Source organism: Peromyscus maniculatus, chromosome 15 (assembly GCF_049852395.1).
Source record: "Peromyscus maniculatus bairdii isolate BWxNUB_F1_BW_parent chromosome 15, HU_Pman_BW_mat_3.1, whole genome shotgun sequence".
Taxonomy (NCBI): domain Eukaryota; kingdom Metazoa; phylum Chordata; class Mammalia; order Rodentia; family Cricetidae; genus Peromyscus; species Peromyscus maniculatus.
In genome coordinates, this window is record NC_134866.1 from 51139986 (window position 1) to 51163105 (window position 23120).

Consider the following 23120-nt stretch of genomic DNA (forward strand, 5'->3'; position numbering starts at 1 on the left):
ACTTCTTTCAAGAGTTTGAAGATCTTACTTCAGTGCTATTGTTTGTTTGGTTTTCAGATACATGCTCTGAGAATTTGTACTTTTCTTTGATTCTGGTTCCTTTAACAGACCTCTATCTTACCCTCTCCCTATGCCTAGCCAGCACAATTTTGTGTCTTCTCTTTTTAACCTCATGTCTCTTACCCTCCTGTCAAGGTTTTCCTATCTTTTTTTCTCTTGAGACAATGATTGTTGGCTTCATGTTGGATTATTTGCTTATGTTGTTTATTACCTATATTCAGTCTACCTTTAGTGGGTTTATTTTTATCTCTCATCATGCTATAGCTTTTGAGTTATGAAAGTACAGTCAAACGCAAGTGTTTCTGTCACACATTCTAAGGTTTTCACTGAATTGGCTTTCAAGTTGATTTATTTGCTTGGTATCAGGTAGTTGAAGTAGTTGATTTAAAAAAAAAAAGTTTTGTTTTGTTCTCTTGTGAGGTACAAGCTAGGGTCCTAATTTCTTAAGGAAGTTATTTTTCACCCAGAAAAACATTTGCTCAATTAAATCCCTGCTGGCATTTCCCCGGCATCCCAGTCAGCTAGTCCTTTGCAGTCCAAATCATACAGCTCACTGGACTTCCTTCTTAGAGATATAGGTCTGTAAGCGCATTTGCATGCACCAGAGATCACTTTAATAAAAACTGAGACTTGAACCCATTTATCAATCTGTTGTTTTATATATATTTTTATTTTTTTTAATTTAAAATTTTCTTTTCATTTTACATACCAATCCCAGTTCCCCCTCCTTTCCCTTCTTCTACCCCCCTACACTCCCTCCCATCCACACCCCTATTCACTCCTCAGAAAGGTATCAACTTATTTTTTTTTAAATTAATGTAAGGTGGGTAGTAATCTAGTTACTGCCCATCCCACAGCCTTCTTGCAGTGAACTCAATAAATTTATCTTTAAAAATTAATATAAAAGGTGTATCTTTTAACTGTTTCTTCACCTGCCCTCATGACTTCAATAGAATTTGGGTTTTTTAAATGAAGCTACCAAGCCATTTACTATGACCAATAAAGGAAACTCTTCCCTTTATAGGTCTTCATATGTTTCATAATTTTTCTCTAATTATGAGAAAGCCTGCCTGCTATCTTGAAATCATAATCAGAGATAATGAATGATTTTCCAGATTGAGGGAAATGTTAACCTTTGTGCTGTGCTGGGTCCTTGGTAGTAATTGTACAACAGTCTCAGGGTCCTCATCGTCCTATCAGTTGCAGTAAACACGGTCAATGAGGAGAGTAAAGGCTCGAAGTGGTCAGTAAGGAATATCAGCAAAGAGAAATAGAAAACCTACATCTGCTAACCCTGTGGCCTGGCTTAGGTCTAAGAATCCAAACCAAACAAGATAGCATGTGCACACTTAGTCCTTAAAGAGCTCAAGCCCACTAAGTAGGCGATTAACTGAATGAGATCCTAGAAAGGGAACAACAACAATAAAACAGGATCTAGAAATTTCGGTTAAACAATCAACAATTTGAAGGCTTTAAAAAAAGATATCAAAATGGTTATAAAAATGAAAATCACCAACTTTTAGGCCTACATTTGACTCTGGAACTAGGATTTGGCTTGGAATTGGGGTAAAGTAAAAATCAAAGCAACCTTTAAACAATTAATTATATGTTGAGTAATTATATATGTTTGGATTCCAGAGATTACTGCAGGACTAAAGAATTTCAGTGTCCTTTTCTCTATAAGTCTGTATTAAACCACACTGAAGAATATGTATGCTACCTTAAGATATTTAAGAGAATTCTATTTTTCTCAATATAACCATTATATATTTAATGCCTGAAAACTGAATAATTAATCCATGGACCTACTTTAGAAATCAAAGATAACTGTGAGTATTGAAAATGTTTTTGTAGAGAATAAAAACAGCATTTAGCTTTAAAAGTAAAGCACATTATGAACAAAAACCCCAACTACTAAAACTCATTTTCTGTAAACTTTTCTTATATGTATTTCTCAATATACTTTTCATTATTTCAACACTATCTTCTGATTTCTCTGCATCTATTTTTAAACATTGTTCAGACAACCAACAATATTCAAAAATACTAACAAAGTTCATTTGCAATTATATGAATGATTCTTTTTGTTTGTTTGGTTTGGTTTTGGTTTTTCAAGGCAACTCACTCTGAAGACGAGGCTGGCCTTGAACTCACAGAGATCCTCCTGCCTCTGCCTCCCAAGTGCTGGGATTAAAGGTGTGTGCTACCCCCCACCCTGTCTATATGAGTATGTCTTAATGACAAAGCAATAATGATTTGAATCACAATTTGTAGTGATAAAATAATAAGCAAAAGCAACAAGGTCTGAAGGCACTTAAAGCTGTAGTCTATATAGAGTAAGACTCTGTTGCTGAAGACAACAAACACTTTGGACACAGAACACAGAGGAATCAAGTTGGAACTGAGCTGGATGCTTCCCTGCTGGCTAGCATTCACAGTGCTGGAAGACACTGCACAAGTTTGGGGGGAGGATAGAAAAGGCATCCACAATCACCAAAAGTCATGAACCCGACGAAGGACCCAGTATGCTACCAATAGTAACTTGCCAGACAAGATAAGCTCCCGGTGTGATATGGCAGGATTTTGGTGAGGGTAAACAACTGCTTCCTTATTAAACCTAAGCCCCACCCTATGGGAGAAATACACAGCTGGCAGAATGTTGTTACAATGAGCTGCACTGAGCTGGGAACTGTTCTGAAGGCAAGTTATGCAGATTCTAGGAGGGTACATAGCAGTAAACAGAATGAAAATAAATACTATATTAGAAAGTAATAAATGCTAATGAGAAAAAAGCAAGGAAAAATTCTAGGACTTATGCATGTGAATGAATAAACGTGCATAAGTTTAGGGAAGATTATCAAGGAAAGCATCATTTAACTATCAAGCAATCAACTAAGCAAAACAATTAAGGAATTTACTAACATGATGTGACTGAGAACAACTGGGAGATGTTTTTAAATACAGAATGATCAGACAGAAGTCCTGTCTCAAGAGAAATTCCACTCGAGTTAGAGTAAAAGGTGAAATTGAGTCAATATGTGGCTCTCAAAATTTTCCCATGCTCTCAAATCACAGAAGGTTCATCTTCTCCTCTTAGTGTAGCTGCTGTTTATGAATATAACCACAAATGACAGATATTCACAGAAGAAATGGAAACACTTCTTGAATGTCTAATATGTGCCCAGCACATGAAATATATATGCAATCTTGTAAATGCTCTCGCTACCTGAAGTTTACAAAAACAATTAGGCTGTTGTTCACTGAAAAGTTTTCTATGAATGAATAAAATTTACTGATGGTCAGCTTAACATTATAGGTAATAGTGAATGGTGAACAGACTTTTTAAATTTAAAGTATTTTGTTAAAAATATTATATTCCAAAAAACATTATGGTCTCTTGTGAAACCATGTGCTAGATAATGGGTTTTCATTTATGGATGAGAATATCTTATCTACTGATAGAACATCATTTAGTTCTATATTAAAAGCACAGAATTTGCAACATACTACTGAAGATGTATGCAGTAGCTTTATGAATAATGACAATATTCACATACAAGAAAAAAGTATCCACGAATTACACAAAACTATGATGTCTATAAAACTTATGTGACTTAAATCTATCTGCAGATGAACACTCATCCCTTCAGTTAATAGTTCATTATATATTAGGTATCATGAACCTATATTAAATTCTTAAGTGTTATCTGAAAACTATGGTTTGGGTATGATTTAAAGTGACAGAATCAAGAAATAAGGAGCAAAATCTGAAAGAGCCCTAATCTATGATTTTTGGAATGCAGCCATAAAGATCCCCCACATATATCATATAAGCTATAAGTGAATTCCTTTCTACGTTTAAACTTATTTTTATTGCAATATGCTTTCGGCCAGTTTAGTTTTTATGATTATTTTCTAATAAAGATATTGAAAATGAAAGACAAGTGAGAAGTGGAAGAGAAGTGGCATAATAGGTTCTACAGAGCTTTATGAGCCTGATGCTCTGAATAATAAATAAATAAATAAATAAATAAATAAATAAATAATAAAATAATAAAATAATAAAATAAATAAATAAATAACACTTCTAGAGACAGCGGTTCTGTTGCTTTATTTGCAATGAACTTTTTCTAAGAAGCACCGAAAAATCATCCTTAGACTCAGAGTTGGGCGATATTTGAAGATAATAAAGATCTAGCTTTACACGCTGCAGCTTATCTGAAAGAAGCACACACACAAACTTTCGCACACAGCTGTGGAAGCCAGAGGACAACTTGCAGGAGTTAGTTCTTTCCTTCCTTCCACCATGCAGGTTCCAAGATCAAACACAGGTCCTCAGGCTTAGTGGTAAAATGCCTTTACTCATCAAATCAATCATTTATCTGGTCCCTAACTTTTTTTGTAATGACAGATAATAAGATTGAGGATGTAGCTTAGTTGGCAGACTACCTGTTTGACCTGCACAGTGGCCTGAGTTTGATCCCCAGCACCACATAAACTGAGTATGATATCATGCCTAGAATCCCAGCAATTGAGAGGAGCAAGGAGGTTCAGGAGCTCAAGGTCATCCCCAACTATATAGCAAGTTTAAGGTCAGCCTGAGCTACATGAGGTGGAGGTGGTGGTGGTGGTGGTGGTGGTGGTGGTGGTGGTGGTGGTGGTGGTGGTGGTGGTAAGAAATTCCATCATTCCAAGATGCCACAATTTAAGATTTCAGACATCCGAGAATGTATGTCCCCAAACAGTAATTTTAGAGATTACTTCTCTCCCAAAAGACAGGGCTAAGATGAAGAGTTTTGAGAAGTTTACTAATCAGGAATGAGACATTACCTGATGAAGACTATAGTGTTCTCTATAACAAACACATCTACAATCTTTATTTTATTAGCACAATTACTATACCTAGAAGCAACAGATGTGACAGAGTCAAATCTCTACATGTTTTTAATCTAGGAGTGTACAAATCACATACTTTAATTTTAGTTTCCCCATCTATAAACTACTATAAAATCATTATAAATTTTGTCAATGCAGTCTGAAGTATCTCAGAAAAAGGTACTATATAACAGCTATGTATCACTGACTATCATTTGTAGGTTACCAGATTATGCAAATATATTAATCTATATATTACACTGCTATTCTGTTCTTTGTATTTATAACTACTATATTTTCTTTTCTATCCTGCTAGAATTTATGGATAATCTGAAAACAAAATTAGATAATAGGTAATGATAACTGTGGAAAACTGCTCCAAAAAATACCCAAATGTGATTAACAAATATATAACTGAACACATACACTAAGAAGTCACTAAGAAATTATGGAGTATTGATAAGTTGAGCATTGATAAATTCTCAATCACTACAAAATGTCCAAAGTGAAAGGGATGGGAAAAGGTATCACTGTAGCAGTTATGGTTCATTCTATAACTGTTTAAAATCTTTCCAGAAGTCATTCGTTTTCAAAATAGGAATCATTTCAAGGCAACTGTTCCCTAGTCTCATATCAGTGTGTTATGATATCATACCCACCTTAGTACCTTACACTCAGGTCATCTTTCCCTTCAGCTGCCTCCTGAAGCACAACGTGCTCACCAGACTGGACTCAGTCTTCAAAGAGTCAATTGATTTCCAAAGTAGTATTTATATTTATGTCATAAATGTTAGGAAAACATAAGATAAAAACCAGTGTAAATTGGGTATGATAATTATATGAACCTGTGATGATATTTTATTTGTGCACCCCAATAAAGCTTATTTGAGCATCAGAGGACAAAGCCAGCCATTATACTAAAAATAGAGGTCAGGCAGTGGTAGCACTCGCCCTTAATCTAGCATTCAGGAGGCAGAGATTCATCCAAATCTCTGTGAGTTCAAGGCCACACTGGGGAACAAAGCCAGGCACGGCACGGTGGCACAAACTTTTAATCCTAGCACTAGTTAACCATAGAGGTCTGGAAGTCTGTACAGACAGACAGGAAGTGATAGAGCTGGGCGGAGAGAGGAAATAAGATGGCAGGGACAGAAAGGCATATAGGCATGGGTATACAGGAAGTAGCTCTCTCTAGAGGCTGAGGAGTTGGTAAGGTGAGTTGGTTCTGGCTTGTCCTATTTCTCTAATCTCTCAGTTTTCACCCCAATATCTGGCTCCAGGTTTTTATTAATAAGACCGTTTAGCAATTTGTCTTGCATCTGGCACCCAACGTTCAAGATAAAGAGGCAGGAGAGATTTTAAAGAATCTTATCAGAAATCAAGAATCCTAACTAGAAATGTATAGTAGAATATAAAAAGAGCATAAAAATTCCATATAGAATATGTATCTAGTGAAATCAGTATTTCATTGAAAAACAAGTAGAAAGGGTTCATGACAAAAATATAAGAAATTATCTCTACAAATGCTGTCTTCACAAAGTTTTCTGATTTTATTTTATTTCTGATATAGAAGTCAGCATAACCATTATATAGAAAGATTCAAAAAGCAGAAAATGAAGTTTTGTAATTACAACATCTCATTTCTATCCATCTAGAAAAAGTGAGCCTTCTATACTAAGTGAGAAGAATCAAATCAATTTTAAAATTAATTTGTTCATCAAAAAAAATTACATTCATAATCCCATAAATGTAATAATAATAAATAATAATAACATAAATTATCTACCATAGAAGCTTATGGATGGTAGATAATTTCCAAACACAATTTCCAGAATAAAAAGTACAATGTAGACTGTCTCACTAGTGAACAGAAAAATGGGAAACACTGTGAGTGATCGTGGAAAGCATCTCTGATCTCATTGATCACTGAGTACATGTAGTAATTAATTAATCACTGTGATTAATGCTTGGGTGACTTTCTTTTAGGAAAAAGGAGAATTTAGGAACAAAAGAAACTAGATCCTTTCAGAACTAAGACTTTACAAAGAAACAGGAGAAATCAAAGTTTTACATGTGTCTCTACATACCCAGATAATCACACACAATCTTGAAAGTACTGCCAAGGTCTACCAAGAATAACAATATATTTGTCACCCAAGATATGTGTTTTAATGCCTCCCATTGCTCCATGTCCAAGAGGAGTAAATGGTAAAGGACAGTGAGTATGTAGTCTAATAATACTATTTTAAAACTTAATTCTTTGTATTGTTATCATTTTCTAAGAATTTAGGCTATCTGTACCACAATAAGAACCAAGCCTTTAGATTTGGTTTTAAAGCCTAAGTATTTTTTGGCACACAGATTGACATTTTAGAATCCGTTTTTTTCATTCAACACATTCCTATATTAGAGACAAAATTATCTGTGAAATTAAAAGCGTTTTAATGGTTTCTAATATGGCCCTGTGACTTGTTTTAGGCACACATGAAGAGAAAGTCATGCTGCTCACAGTTTTTTCCACAGCTATTTCCCTTTTTCTCATTCCGCGGGCTGGTGTCACCTTGTTCCTCCTCAGTTGTTGTGTTGGAAAGTGGGCAGTGGGTGAAGCCATAGAGGTGACTCAGTTCTAGCTAGACTGAATTAAGGTAAAGGCAAGAGGCCAGTGAAAATGCCCTTTAGCACAGTTATAAGAGTGCCAGGAAAAGGCAGTAGAGGAGTCCTTAAAACTAAAATATTTTAAAAGACAAAGTAAAATTGGCATCATGAGCTGAGATTTAAAAAGTAAATGCACGTAAAGTTACTAAAATTCTGTTTGCTTCATTAACAAAAAAATTGTGAAATATGTTAATTTAGTTATTATTCAAATATTTACAAATAGATATTATATAAACAATCTCAGAAAAATCAGTGTAAAAGGCATTATGTAAACTAATAATGCTCGAAACGCAAACTAAGTTCATCATGATTCCACTTGAACATGTGTCACAAGAGAACATATATAAATGACTGAACATAAGGATTAAGACCTCTTACCCCGTATTTGCATTGGCGGGATGTTGCTCCATACTGGAAACGACATTGCTCATCAGCATCATACACCTGACCTGGGGCCACAGCTGGATAAAGAAAGTCACGCTTGGGAGGCTCATTATCAAGGCAAGTACCACGGCCTGAACTGTTCAACATAAAGGATCAGAGGAAATTAGGTACTCTGTAGACTATTTCAGTCACAATTATGAAACCATGTGTTGAGATCTTTGTTTTAATAATTTGATGCATGAAAACAACACATTGTACTAATAATCATATAGCAAAATAGAGTAGTTTTACAGACACCTGAATGAGAGCTCCAAATTCTTTTTCTCCAGCACCAAAACACAATGGGAGCATCTCAGACAACAATCTGAAAATGTCCTGCTGGCCTTTAAAATACTGGTTTAAACTAGTTCTGAAGGAATCAAAACAGAATTTCATATTACTCTAAGTTTCTTGTTTGTTTTCATTGAAAATATAACCACATCTGGTAGTAGAATTAAAAACATGAATTGTGGAAAATTAAACAAAAATAATTATAGCTGCAATCTTAAAGACTTAATTTATCCCCTTAGACAGAACAAAAGATGCTGCAGTAAGACATGGCACTAGTTAGTGGGCTGAATGGCAGCTGGGGCCAAGGTCCAAAGGTCTCTCTCACATACCCTAGAAATGTTTAGTCTCTCAAAGATTTCATATTTCATCTGAGGTCATCAGAGCTAGGAAAAGGGAATGTTCTCCTTTCTACATAATTTCTGCTTTACAAAGTATGCCTTCACTAAAACATAATATTTTAATTCAGTGGAACAAATAACATAAAGGTTGCCAAAAGCCAGACAGAATACCTTACTTTAAAGAGCTCTAGACTTTGCTGAATATAACTGTTCATTTTTATTTATCCAGTGTGCATAAAATAGGACAGATGCTTTTTTACTTTCACTTCACATGTGAGTTCGGATTTTTAAAGAATTCCTATGCCAACACTTAAAAATTCTTTCCAGCATTCCTGTCCATTGTGCCAGGACCTCTGCTTTTTCCCCAAATCTTTTCCATCCACTTTGCCAAAGGAAAATAACTTGACAAGTTGAAGTTCCTCAACTGTTATTTAGGACAGCACGAATTTTCATTTACAAACAGGGAAGAAAGACTCCTACAAAACAATGAGTTTCAATTCACTGACAAGTTTTTTTATTTGTTAAAATGTAAAAGGCATCTTGTTAGATAAAATGATTATCTACACAGCAGCCATTAGCGTCTTTAAAACCTGAACTGTGCTATTCTTAAGGTGGCCCAGACCAAAGGGATACAAGATGGCCTTCTCAGCCGTACACTTCTCTTTGTTAATCTTGAAAGAAAATGCTGTGGTACCACTGCACTAACATAGATGGGCTTTGACATGTCCATCAGTACCGCTCAAGGCTTGTTCTTCCCAATACTTGCTTCCTTCCTGTTGCAAGCTGAGAGATATTGTCATGGAGCTCAGTAAGCACATTTATTGTTAGGTGAAAAAATAGCACTTTTGATATTATGATGTGTAAAACTTGAGTCAAGTAAAACCCTACTAGTAATATCAAAAATATATTAAAGTTAATGACAAAGGGGTAATATTTTATAGTAAGTACAAAGTAAAAAAAAATGACTATTTTGATAATATAGAATATTATTGGGATAACTGAATTAGAGGATTAACTTCTAAATTTTCTTTCCAAATTATAAGTTCCATCATTTACAATAAAACTATACATATATTTATAAAAGGAATTGAACATATAATAAAAATAAGTAAATACTACTACAAATCAAAAGAAAAATTAAATTATATACTGAAGAATTCACATACAAGACCTTTTAGGTTATAAATATTTATCAGCAGCATAACAAAAAAGTGTAGGATATAATTACCTAACTGGCACCAGTACAGAACTCATTACAAATACTACATATAGTGACTTTCAGAAATACAGAAAATTGAACTAAAAAATTCAGAGGTAGAACTATGTGACCCTCAGAAGGGAATTTAAAGATAGATACACAAAGGAACTAACTTTTTCCTGATGGTAAAATTGGCTTGATTTAGGAAGAAGCAAAACTAATTATTTCATTTAATGTTCTTGTTTTGATATAGTGATCTTCTAACCATATTCTTTTCTTTAAAAAAAATCAGATCAGACAAGCACTGAAAAGACCTTCAGAGCCAACAGTGCCAGGCATGGTTAGGACCTAAGGCCAAAACTCTCCAAAGAGTTGGTCCCCAAAGTGTATTCTTATTTTAGGTCCCAGGAAGCACCTATTTCTTTTTTTTATTATTAAATAGCTACACAAGACCAGTTCTCCTTGTCCAGTACACTTTACAGAAGATTAAAACTCTCCATTCAATAAAAGAAAAAAGGAACTTTCTCTACAGACCAGGCTGGCCTTGAACTTACAGAGATCTGCCTGCCTCTGCTTTAATCCCGAGTGCTGGGATTAAAGGCGTGTGCCACCACTACCCAGCTGAGTATAATTATTACTAACTGACTCTTAAGAAGAAAAGTACTTCAAGGTATTTTCATGCTTCTAAGCTATCAACTACCATTCTGAAGTAGTACAGATATAGACACAGAAGGCAAAGAACACAGATCTGTGGGATGCAGATTTGATTCTATCAGAAGAGTTTCTCTCCCTCTCTCTCTCTGTCTCTCTCTCTCTGTCTCTCTCTCTCTGTCTCTCTGTTTCTCTCTCTCTCTCTCTCTCTCTCTCTCTCTCTCTCTCTCTCTCTCTCTCTCTCTCTCTCTCTCTCTCTCTCTCACTTCCCCCTCCCTCCTCCCCTCTCTGTCCTTCATATGTGTGTTTAACCAAAGAATTTCTGAGCACTCAATTCTAATAAATTTTTCCTATGACTAGCTGCTCTTCTGATTTTTAAATGTTCATGAGGTAATGTCTGATTTCTGGTTTTACACTAGTAACTTCTCTCTAACCACTCCTCACGGTATAGGTAGATGCATGTGTGTAAGGGTGTACTCACCCCTGCAGTTGTGTGGAAGCCAGAGGTTAGTTTCAGGATGTCTTCCTCAATTATCTCCATCTGATTTTTGAGACAGTCTGTCACTGAACCTAGACCAGCCGTTTTAGTTAGACTGGCTGCCCAACAAACCCCAGGATTCAGCTAGCCACCCCTCAAAAAACACACTTTGGGCCTACAGCTCTATTCCACTGTACCTGGCCTTTGGCATGGGTTCTGGGATCCAGAATTAGGTACTCATGCTTGCATACCACTTTATCCACTAAGCCAGTAGTTCTCAACCTTCCTAATGCTACAATCCTTCAGGTTGTGGTGACTCCCCAGTCATAAAATTATTTTCATTCCTACTTCATAACTGTAATCTTGCTACTGTTATTAATTATAATGAAAATACCGGATATGTAGAATATCTGATATTGACCCCTATGAAAGGGTCATTCGACCTCACAGGGGTTGCCACCCCTATATTGAGAAACACTGCATCAAGCCATCTCCCAAACTCTACATGAATAATTTTTTTAATATTATTTTAAGTTATCATACAAATTAATGGGTTTCATTGTAGTTTCTTCATACATCATCATATGTTGCTTTTATTCACTTTTCTCTACGATAGTCCTTCCTTGCCTACTCATCTCCCATATCCTCCAGATGAATTGACGATAATTTATTTATTTTTATTCTGTTTGGTTTTTGCGACAGTCTCTTTATATAGACCAAGGTGGTCTCTCTCAGCTATCTGAGTGCTGGACTTACAGGAGTGTGCTACATGCCCAGCTCTCTGTACTCTTCTCAATAACAGCTCTTCTTCGCCACCCATCTGCTTATTTTAGAACGCCTGTTTAAAAGGAGTTGAAGTACTCAATTTAAGATTGGGTCACATACCTTACATGTTCATATACCACTATATCTAGTATTTCTGATTCCTTTTTATGAAAATGTTACATAGTCTTACACTTTATAATGTTCTTGTAACAAAACAGAAGCTAAGGAAAGTTCTAGTTTAATCTAGAATTTAGTTAACTGAGAAGCAATAAGTCTTACTATGCCAAGCCTAGTGTAATCCATGCTAGTATCAAATAACAATAGCAGTGATAAATCTATAGACATTTCTGGAATTTTCTCATTAACAACAATTACTAAGATAAATGGTTTGTGTCTTGAGGGTCACATAAATTTTTTTCATTCAGAAAACTTAAACTTTACTCATTAATAAACTATATATACAGAACTATTAGTATTCATCTGTAAGAGGCTATAACTTTTAATATATTTGTCCAACATAAAACTAAATGCATAAAATTAAATCTATAATTAGTTTTCCAGCAGTTTATATTTCCCAACAAAAATCCAAACCCTAGTTAATGTGTTATAAATATAAATAATCATTAAATTGACAATCTGTGTTTTTATTTAACCTTCCAAGACAAGGTAAAATATATATCAGTCTACAAATATACATCTTCGTTGATTATGAAAAAATCATAGTAAATCAACATATATTTATATTTCTAAAACTCTTTGCATTGTGATGGGAAAGTCATTTTATGTACCCCACTTCTAAGTTAGTGAGTACTTACTCACAGAGTCCCAAAGTCAACCTTGAAAACAATATGAGCCAAATTTCAGTCTCCTAATAAAATTATAGATCTTTATAAAATATGTCCTCCTGGTTTTGTTTCTAGAACACATGAGGATGGATTACTAATTGAGATTTAAAGTTTATTCTTACTAAAACAGATTATAAAGAATGGAGCTTTAGTCTATACAGTGAGCCAATCTAAAGGTACATCTACCCAAGTTGTATGCACCTACAGTACCTTATCAACACAGAAGTATAACTTAATGCCACCTGTTTTTTTCACAAAGGTATGCTGATACATATGAATTAAGCATGAACTAGGTTGATATCATTTACATCAAGTTAAATTCTTATCTACTATCTTCTCATGAGTAGCTTTATCATTTTTTCTCAAACTAACAATGTTTGAACCAAACATAGCTATGTAATAACTTACTCAGGTAAGTGCAAAGGGATCTAAAATCAAACCTATTTGTCCTGTCACTCACTGTACAACATGAATGTTGGGATACAACTAACTTGAAGCTTCAAAGACACAAGTCTCATGCTATGAATGGTGACTCAATACCCACTCGACACAAAATGACAACTTGTCAAAGACACTCATGTTTAGAGCAAAAGTCTCAAGGTGTGTCAGACAGACTGAAGGAGAAACTTGTTCTGGCAGGTCATTTCTTGGATACTACAATTTTTGGAAGGGTGAGGGGAGGCTCCACCTAAGAAGATGTTTTCCATTTAACAGGGAGAAGCTAAGCTTCGAGCGCAATTTCTAGATAGCAAATATGAGTGCATTGGCCATCTTGTCCATCGTACATCACTTCTCTCAACCTTCTTAGTTCCCCTTCAGTCATAATGATGTCGCTCAGTGTATTTAATCAGTTTACACCCTTGTATGAAACAGAGTCTGTATATAACTTGAAATGCCAAGCAATTATGCTACAGCTCCTTGAGAGTTCAAGCAATTTGACAGACTTTAAATAGGGCAAAAGATGACTCACAAAGCCCCCATATCTTTTAGAAATAATATGAAATTGCTCTGAACTACTTCTAATTGGTTGGGAATGGCTGGAAAGCTATCTTAAGCTACAGCTATCTGCTTTTCACTGCCTGGTAAACTAGCCCATAGTCAATGAGTTAAGCAAGCCTTCATACCAGGTTCATCTTTTTCTATTTTCTAAATAAGTAAATAAGTGAGTCCCGCAGGCAGATAGGAAGGACACTACCTGCAAAGCCGTCTTCGGAAAACATCAGAAGCTGGCATAACACGTCCATTTTAACGGTAATGGGTTCTTTATTATTTAATCAGGACGGCTTCTGGGCGATTCATGAACCACTTATTGAATCACCGAGTTTAAGAAATCTGAAAAAAAATATTGGGAGTTGGTAAACACCATCTCCTGATTGATCAATAGCACCTAGTGTTGCAGAATGACATGAGAGACTGCATTCTAGTGGCATTTTAAGGCCATGTCTTGGGTTTTGTTTTTCCAGTTAAACAGTGAATAATGGATCTCTATAAATCGTCGAAAGCTCATTGTTAAGTCATCGATCATTCTTGTTCTATACAGTCTCTAAGTAGAGGAAGTTATGCATTTTGTTGATTGGGTGGCAGTTCCTTAGTAATTACTTCTTTCAAGGTTTCTTTTTCTTGAAAAGAAGAGCTAAAATAAAGTGCTTTGACCTTTTTTGAGCCAACTACAAAACATAGATGTAAACTGAATCCTTGATCAAACTGCAAAATGCCTCTGGATTTAAATATAGATACAAATACAGATAAAGACATCACTCATAGATGTTAAAGCAATTAAGCTCAATGCATAGAAAAAAGAACAAAGAAATCTTTTAAAAATACTATTTTATCCTTGTGATCCAGTGAACTGATCTTTTTAACAAAGCTTATGTTTAAAATCTTTTGTTGCTTGGACAAATTATAGTAAGATTTTAGTTAGTTTATTATTAGTGGATAAGGGAGAGCTGAGTTTTCTCCCAAGTCCTTTTTTTCTTCTAACATTTATCCATTTCCTAGTAGTTTTAACTTCAGGCATTTCCATATGGATACCCAAAAGAACACTTTTTATAAAATACAGGATAAATATGCCCATTAGAATCCTGTCAACATTCATTTTGCTTATATGTACAAAATACAGGAAAACAATTAAGATTAAATAATGTCTTCAGATTAATTACTTCCATTAATTCAACAGACTGCTATAATGCAAGGGTTACTCGTTCTACATCCCTCACCAAGGAAGTGATCAGTTCATTATATTTTAGCAGTAATCACAGAGTCCTTTTGGAGTGTCTTAACAGCCATAATACATTTCCAACTACACAAGACCCGGCAGGAGCTCAAAAGTAGTCAGTGTATCTATGCTTCTGCATGTTTGTAGGACATAAAGAACACACACGCTTTACTACATGTCTAAGGCTCAGGAATAGCAGGCTATGGTCCTGTGTTTAGTGTACAAGGCTGGCACTCACTAATGAACTGCAGATCCACCGAGAGGACGGAAACAGAATACAGAGAGCAAGACAGAGCACTTTTACAGCTCAAGAGAAGGACTGCCATTGAAAATACACACAAATACTGAGCATGTTCCACAGTTTGTCTTTATGATGATAGAGACTGAGATTTTATTATGAAAACAAGCCAAGACAAGAGAGAAATTTCAGATCTGGTAAAGTTTCCACAAGGAGGAGAAGTTCAATAGTGTTTACAATTTATGTAAATGAGCTCATCAAAGACCAACTTAAAAATGATATTTTCAGTGCTCTGTGTTAAAAATGACCAAAGGTATCAACCAAATTCCTTATTGTCTTTTTAAAGCACTTCACCCAATCTGACACTAGGCAAGTATAATATTATAATGTTTCCTTACTAAGATTAAAAATTTTTAGTTCACAATACAGTAGTTCAGGACAACTTTTTTAAATGAATTCCCAACTGAATGATTGTACTAATAAATTTTTTAAAGCCTATTTTCAACATTCATCTTTTGATTTTGAATTCAAGATCTGTGCCGGGTAATTTAAACTCTCTTTTCTACATAATCACAAGTTTTCAGACTCTATGACCTGGCTACTAATAGTTAAGGAAAATTTTAAGGCATAATTTTATCCTACATAAATTGTCTGAATTTAAAACTTTTTTAATACAATTGTGCTAATATGAAGTATAATATAAACTACTTTCTAAAAATAATGTCCAATTTGCATTTAACCTCACCTCCCCAAGTGAAAAACTAGGACCAAACAGCTAAAGTAATAGTACAGCAATAAACTATTGCAACCTTGATGTTACTTAAAATAGTAATGTTTATGATTTTAATGAATATCAGCTGATTTATATAATATAGCACTGAACATTATGATGTACAAAATATATAATGATGTAAGCATTATGATTTAAACTCACTTAAAAACTCATAACCCTTTAAGATTAAAAAGATAAACTAACATGCCTGGGCCACACTGAAAGCAACGCTCAAGTCCACTGGGTCCTAAAGTCCGATATGAGTGCCCACATGAGTGACATGAGAAAAAAAAAATCTCTTTTCCTAAACACAGGTATACTTGTGCTCACTCATACATGTATTGAATCAGATTCTTGGGATTCACATTAATAACCATGAAGAGGCTTCTCCAATTGTGGAAAAGATGGACAGCTTAAATCCTTCTTCAAAACACTCCCTTCCTGGATGCTTAGTTTAGTTGGTGCTTTTATTTGTTGCTATTAGATACTCTGAGAAGCCTAAACAATTCAGTTCTTCACCAACATCATGAAATACTGAATAACTTAATTAAAGTGTGACTTATTCTCTACTAAATTATACAAATGTAAATTCTTTATGAAAATGCTTCCCATTTCCTGAACAATTCTAATCCATCATTCTATCAATCACACATACATTCTCTTCCACTTCTAGCTCATTCACTATTTGGGCCACACTGATTTAGGAAAGCATGTGGGAGAGACCTGAAATCTGAGTGGGCCCAATGAGACAAATCTGAAGCCCTATGCATGAGGCTTCGGCAGTGAGTTTCTTCTAGAGCGATTCATCATTACTCTCCAGAGATTACTTACTCTAGAAAGCTGGTGATGTAGTCTCGGCTGCAGGCAGACCAGGAAAAGGGGTTGGTGTTTGCAGTAATATGAGCTGCCATAAGTTTTGCTGCTTCATGACCTTTCGTCCCACAAGAATTTCCAATTCCATCATGGTTCATACCAAAACTGTTTTAAGAGGAAGAAACAGAAGACAGACACATAAAAGAAAGAAGTAAGGAAAAATAAAACAACAAGCCCACTATACATTCTTTATTTCCTTATTGGGTCATTTATTAGTTACATCAGGCTTTGATCAAGATAGACCAGTCCTCTAAAGTAGTGTAGGATTAAAGCTAAAGTGACAAAAGAATAATTCAATGATTAAATATATGTCTAAATCTCTGCATTTATGTTTTCACATGTTATTAATATCACATGACTCAATCACTACTTGATCAGAAAAGGGCGTGTATGTTGATCCACACAGATGAGAAAACAAATTTAGCAAGATAAATGACCCATTACAGATCATGTCAATTTTTTTTTTACAGAACTCCACAGTTACATGTGTTAGTAATGTGCATTCTATTGTCCTCCATACAAAAGGGAATGACAGAAAATGACAAGATTCATTGATCTGTAGACAATGGCCAAACACTCAAGCACTTTCTCTTATGAGCATTGATAAAGGAGAATGCAATACATAACTTACAACCCTGTGTGTTTTTGAAACACCTTTTGAAAACCCTGACATATTTAAGGATGGCTTTTCTTGTGCATGGCTTCCAATTTTCAAAGTTTTCCCTTCTTTGCCATTTTTCCCCCTGTCCTAAAGCCTTAGTGAACTCAAAATATACTTCAGTTAAAAACAAAAACTCGAGCCAGGCGGTGTTGGCACATGCCTTTAATCCCAGCACACTCTTTTTAGACAAGGAGCCAGATGATTAAGTTGAATATTACTTCAAAAATGATTATATTTCCATTATTACATCTAATAAATGTACTATGGTAGAAAATTACCTTACGCAAAAAACAGGAGAGGAGAGTTGCTATAGGGAAATCTGGACAGCTAGTCAGAGCAGGCAAATGCAAGGTGGTTAACAAATGTAAATATCAACACGTGCACTCTTGACAGTGGAAACACGTGCTTGTCACCTGACAGGTGAGATTAGATTAAAGATATGTTTAGGAAGAAGATGGAATGGTCATCGTGAGTACATTATGAATGGGTTAAAGGAAAGTGTGTTCTATGCATGCATATGGGAGTAAAAAGGAGGAGCCAGTAGTTCATGTGCATGAAGTAACATAAACAAAGAGAAAAATATATGAGAGTATCCAGAGCCCTAAAGTGAAACAAATAACCTTCCCCAAACACGAACATTTGGCATTCTAATATGACATCAACACACTGGAGACAACTTCCTTGAATTATCTTCTAGGGATATGAAGGCAAAGATTCAAGGTGAATTAGACACAATTGGATCAACAAAATCAACAACAGATTACATGTCAAATTCAAGACAATGTAATATTCCTTCTGTGTAGAGCTGATACTGCTGTATTAACCCTACTATGCTCCTTTTCCCACATGATAGTTAAAAAGTGACTTCCTTTTAGCTGAAGTCTTATACCTACCCAAGTCATATGTGTAGTCACGGGTGGCTGTAAGGGAACCAATACTGAGAGCCACAATTGTCATGTACTCTTTTCTATAAATAAAAATGCAAGCTTCTACTTTTAATGTCATATTTCCCTCATCTTACAAAAGAAAGACATATCTTTTATATGGTCATAACATAACACTACATTGCCTTGAAGTACATGAGCCTGGTTGCCAAGAAAACAGACAAATGGAAACATTTGGTGTCAATATTAGAAGAGAAATTGTTTGATGTAACTCTTGACACCCTGGCCATTACTAAACTTCTTTTGAAGTAGGGATTCCATTTGTCTGAAAATGTGTTACTGTCTGTATAGGTAATCCAGCCTTCATTAAAACCTGTAAGGACCACCAGAAGGAGACCAGAGACAAATAAACTCTAGGTCCTTGGCCTGTTACCCACAAAACACCGCATTAGGCACAAACTAGAATATTTACATCCTAGGAGCTGCTTCAGATTAAACAAAGCTAGAACCACTTGGGTTTACAATAGTTATACAAGCCGGGTGGTGGTGGCATATGTCTTTAATCCCAGCACTTGGGAGTCAGAGGCAGGTGGATATCTGTGAGTTCGAGGCCATCCTGGTCTACAAGGGAGTTCCAGGACAGATCCTGTCCTGAAAAAGACAGCTATACAAATGACAGCACAGGCCGGGAGGGATGTTACCAAAGAAAACCCTTTAGGAAGCCTTCTAGCTTTACTTGCTCTTCATTAACTTGGAAAATCACTAACTTTGGAGGTCACAGAGCAGACCAATATACTATTATCAGCTTCCACCTGGTTTTGATAACACCTCTGACTATGGATTATTATAACAGTTTCCTGGATCACTTAGTAGAAACTTGGCACCTGTTTTTGCTGACAAACGTTGCCTTTTGTTTTGTTTCTTGAGACAGGCTCTCTCTATGTATAGCTCTAGATGGCCTCACACATAAATCCTCCCACTTCCATCTACCAAGAGAGGGGATTACAAGTGTAGCCATTTATAATTTCACATATGTATACTACGTACTGACAGCCCGCTCCTCAGAGCTCCCTATAATCCCCTTCCATTCTCTATCCTCCCCACAGAACTCTCCATCAAGTTCACATCTGTTCACAAATCCTTGTCCACTAATTGAAACCCATAGCTATTAGATAGATGACTAAAGAAGGATTAGTAGACTGGTCACCTCTGTGTTACCCCATGCCTGTTCAGTTTGCTGCCAACGGCTTTGTTTCATACTATTCAGCTCTTCATGTGAACATGTTGAACATTTAAGAAAAGATCTGTTACACACACACACAAAGAAAAAGAAATAAACAAAGATTCGTTCAAGACAGGAACAGAAGGCTAACTAACTACTTGGCCTATCCACTCACTGGAATGATTGTCTATCTTCTATACCACCTTGGTTCTTTCTTAAGCACTCAAGTACTCAAAGTCCCTCATCCTATCTTCGGGTTAGGACATCCATGTAAGATGATGGTGCCAGATGTGACTCAGCAGGTTCTGAGTCATGTTAATGACCCCATAGCCCAACAGGTACAAGGTCATGATGTTTGCATACAAGAAGATCATCTTTGGAAACTGCCCATGCATGACTAATGGACAATTACAAAACTTTTCATTTGATGAAGAAATTAATAAAAGCTGCTTGGTTACATCTGGTCAGTGCTGGCTCTCTTTGGCTTAAGTCGGTTGACTCAAAATGAGGTCTTAATCAACAAACTTTGTCTGTCTTGTTCATATGACTTAGACTCATTTCTATTATTTTTATGGCTGAGGAACTCAACATCCATTATTACCATTATGCTCCATATTCTGAGACAAAAACTTATAGATATCCACAGAACTCCCAGGTGAACAATTTCTTAAATGAATCTTTATATAAGTTCTATTTTAATTTTGTTTATAGTTAGTGAATGTGTGCATGATGTGTGTGCATGAACAAGCCACAGCACATGCGTGTGCAAAGGTAAGAAGACAACCTTGTGGAGCTGTAGAAGGCTGCAAATAGATCCATATCTATCACCATGCACAAAACTTAAGTCCAAGTGGATCAAAGACCTCAACATAAATCCAGCTACTCTAAACCTGACATAAAAGAAAGTAGGAAGTAGTCTTGAACCCATTGGCATAGGAGATCACTTCCTAAATATAACACCAGCAGAACAGACACTGAGAGAAACAATCAATCAATCAATCAATCAATCGATGGGACCTCTTGAAACAAAGCAAAGCAACAGCCTACAGAATGGGAAAAGGTCTTCACCAACCCCACATCTGGCAGAGGATTGATATCCAGAATATATAAAGAACTCAAGAAATTAGACATTAAAATGCCCAACAGTCCAATTAAGAAATGGGCTATAGAACTAAACAGAGAATTCTCAACAGAGGAAACTCAAATGGCTGAAAGACATTAAAGGAATTGCTCAACATCCCTAATCATCAGGGAAATGCAAATCAAAACAACTCTGAGATACCACCTTACACCTGTCAGAATGGCTAAGATCAAAAACACTGAAGACAGCTTATGCTGGAGAGGATGTAGAACTAGGGGAACTCTCCTCCACTGCTGGTGGGAATGCAAGCTTGTACAACCACTTTGGAAATCAATATGGTGCTTTCTTAGAAAATTGGGAATCAATATCCCCCAAGATCCAGCTATACCACTCTTGGGCATATACCCAAGGAATGCTCAATCATACCACAAGGGCACTTGCTCAGCTATGTTCATATCAGCATTATTTGTAATAACCAGAACCTGAAAACAACCTAGTGCCCTTTAACTGAAGAATGGATAAATAAAATGTGGTACACATACACAATGGAATACTACTCAGCAGAGAAAAACAATGACATCATGAGGTTTGCAGGCAAATGGATGGATCTAGAAAAAAATCATCCTGAGTGAGGTAACCCAGACTCAGAAAGTCAAATATGGTATGTACTCACTCATAGGAGGATACTAGATGTAAAACAAAGATGACTAGACTGCTACTCACAACTTCAGGGAGGTTACCTAGAAAACAGGACCCCAAGAAAGACACAGGGATCACCCAGTGACAGAGAAATGGATGAGATGTACATGAACAACATGGCCATGAGTGGGGGTAATGAAGGTCAAGGGTCGAGGGAAAGAGAGCTTAGGGGAGCAGGTGATCCCAGCTGGATCAAGAACAGAGAGGGAGAACAAGGAATAAAAGACCATGATAAATGAAAACCACATGAGAATAGGAAGAAGCAAAGTGCTAGAGAGGCCCACAGAAATCCACAAAGATACCCCCACAATAGACTATAGGCAATGGTCGAGAGACAGCCCGAAGTGACCTACCCTGGTGATAGGATGGCCAAACACCCTAATTGTCGTGCTAGAAACCCCATCCAATGACTGAGGGAACTGGATGCAGAGATCCACAGCCAGGCCCCAGATGGAGCTCCAGGAGTCCAATTGGTGAGAAAGAGGAGGGTTTGTATGAGCGAGAATTGTTGAGACCAAGGTTGGATAAAGCACAGGAACAAATAGCCAAACGGATGGAAACACTTGAACTATGAACCAGTAGCTGAGGAGCCCCAAACTGGATCAGGCCCTCTGGATAAGTGAGCTTGATCTGTTTGGGAGGCATCCAGGCAGTGGGACCAGGTCCTGTCCTCAGTGCATGAGTTGGCTGTTTGAAACCTGGGGCTTATACAGGGACACTTGGCTCAGCCTGGGAGGAGGGGACTGGATCTGCCTGGACTGAATCTACCAGGTTGAACTCAATCCTCAGGGGAGTATTTGCCCTGGAGGAGATGGGAATGGGGGAGGGGGGCTGGGGGAAAGACGACGGGGGGGGGGGGGGCGGGAGGGGGAGAACAAGGGAATCCGTGGCTGATATGTAAAGTTAAATTAAATTATAAAATAAATAAATAAAAAGTTATTGCTGGACATGCATGAGTTCAAATCCCCGGAACTAACTCATGTGAAAAGTCTGGTGTGGTCATGCACCTATAACCTTGGAATCTGAATAGTGGACACATGCACTAGCATGCACTCTACATACATACATGCATATACATGCACACACACAAATATGCACACTACACATAACACACACACATATGTTGCATACACAGAGTAAAACATTTTAAAAGGAAGCATCTCGTAAGTACATATATAGACAGGAATTTGTTCTGCAACTGAGAAATTGACTTTTTCTCTCAGATAAATTATATAAGATAGCCAAATTGACTTTGTAAACTGATTTATGTTTCAATATTTGAAGCCAATGCTTGGGTCACCTCATGACATCATAAGAAACAAAAGAACCCATAAGCAATTGTAAGAATTATTTTTTTTTTCAGGAATGGCCCTCATAACCCTATTTAGTTGATTTCACCAACCAAATTAGTGTCTCTAAAATACTAAATAGCATATGATAACATTTTCAGAACTAGCAATTAAGTAAAATGGAATGCGTTTTAAATTTTTCAATAAAATTTAAATTTACTGAAGAAGTTCCAAATATAATTAGTATTATCAAAAAGTTCTGCAGGTTCTGATTCTCTTTCATGTTTAAATTTTCAAATTTTGTAAATTCTTATTTTTATTTATAAACACATGCCATGAGTACTATATACCCCTAGCCAAACAATTTTGTTCTCCATTATGGCTTCTGAATGAGAGTGGGTTATAGGACTATGTTCTTGAAATAACTGACCAAGAGTCAGCCAGAAGGAAGGAAGAGAAAAATTAATAAAAAGATGTGTTCCTCAGAGGTAGGATCTTTTTTTTTTTTTTTTTTTTTTTTGGTTTTTCGAGACAGGGTTTCTCTGTGTAGCTTTGTGCCTTTCCTGGGACTCACTTGGTAGCCCAGGCTGGCCTCGAACTCACAGAG

General features: G+C 36.2%; 1 protein-coding gene across 8 annotated transcripts in view; it reads right to left on the bottom strand.

Moving 5' to 3' along the window:
• Positions 1-23120, bottom strand: part of Adamts6 (ADAM metallopeptidase with thrombospondin type 1 motif 6) — a 250439-nt gene that overhangs the window by 122623 nt on the left and 104696 nt on the right. For 4 of the 8 annotated variants that reach the window (XR_013044769.1, XM_076551952.1, XM_076551953.1 and 1 more), the window contains 2 exons: positions 16636-16782; positions 7969-8110 (listed from right to left, as the gene is read on the bottom strand). Coding sequence is in view for 7 of the 8 variants with exons in the window: in XM_076551952.1 (XP_076408067.1) it covers positions 7969-8110; positions 16636-16782 (289 nt within the window). In the remaining variant the exon portion in view is untranslated. Of the gene's footprint in view, positions 1-7968; positions 8111-11725; positions 11811-13774; positions 13912-16635; positions 16783-23120 lie in introns of those variants that run through there. The other 4 variants (XM_042261591.2, XM_042261592.2, XM_042261593.2 and 1 more) reach the window with 4 other exon arrangements.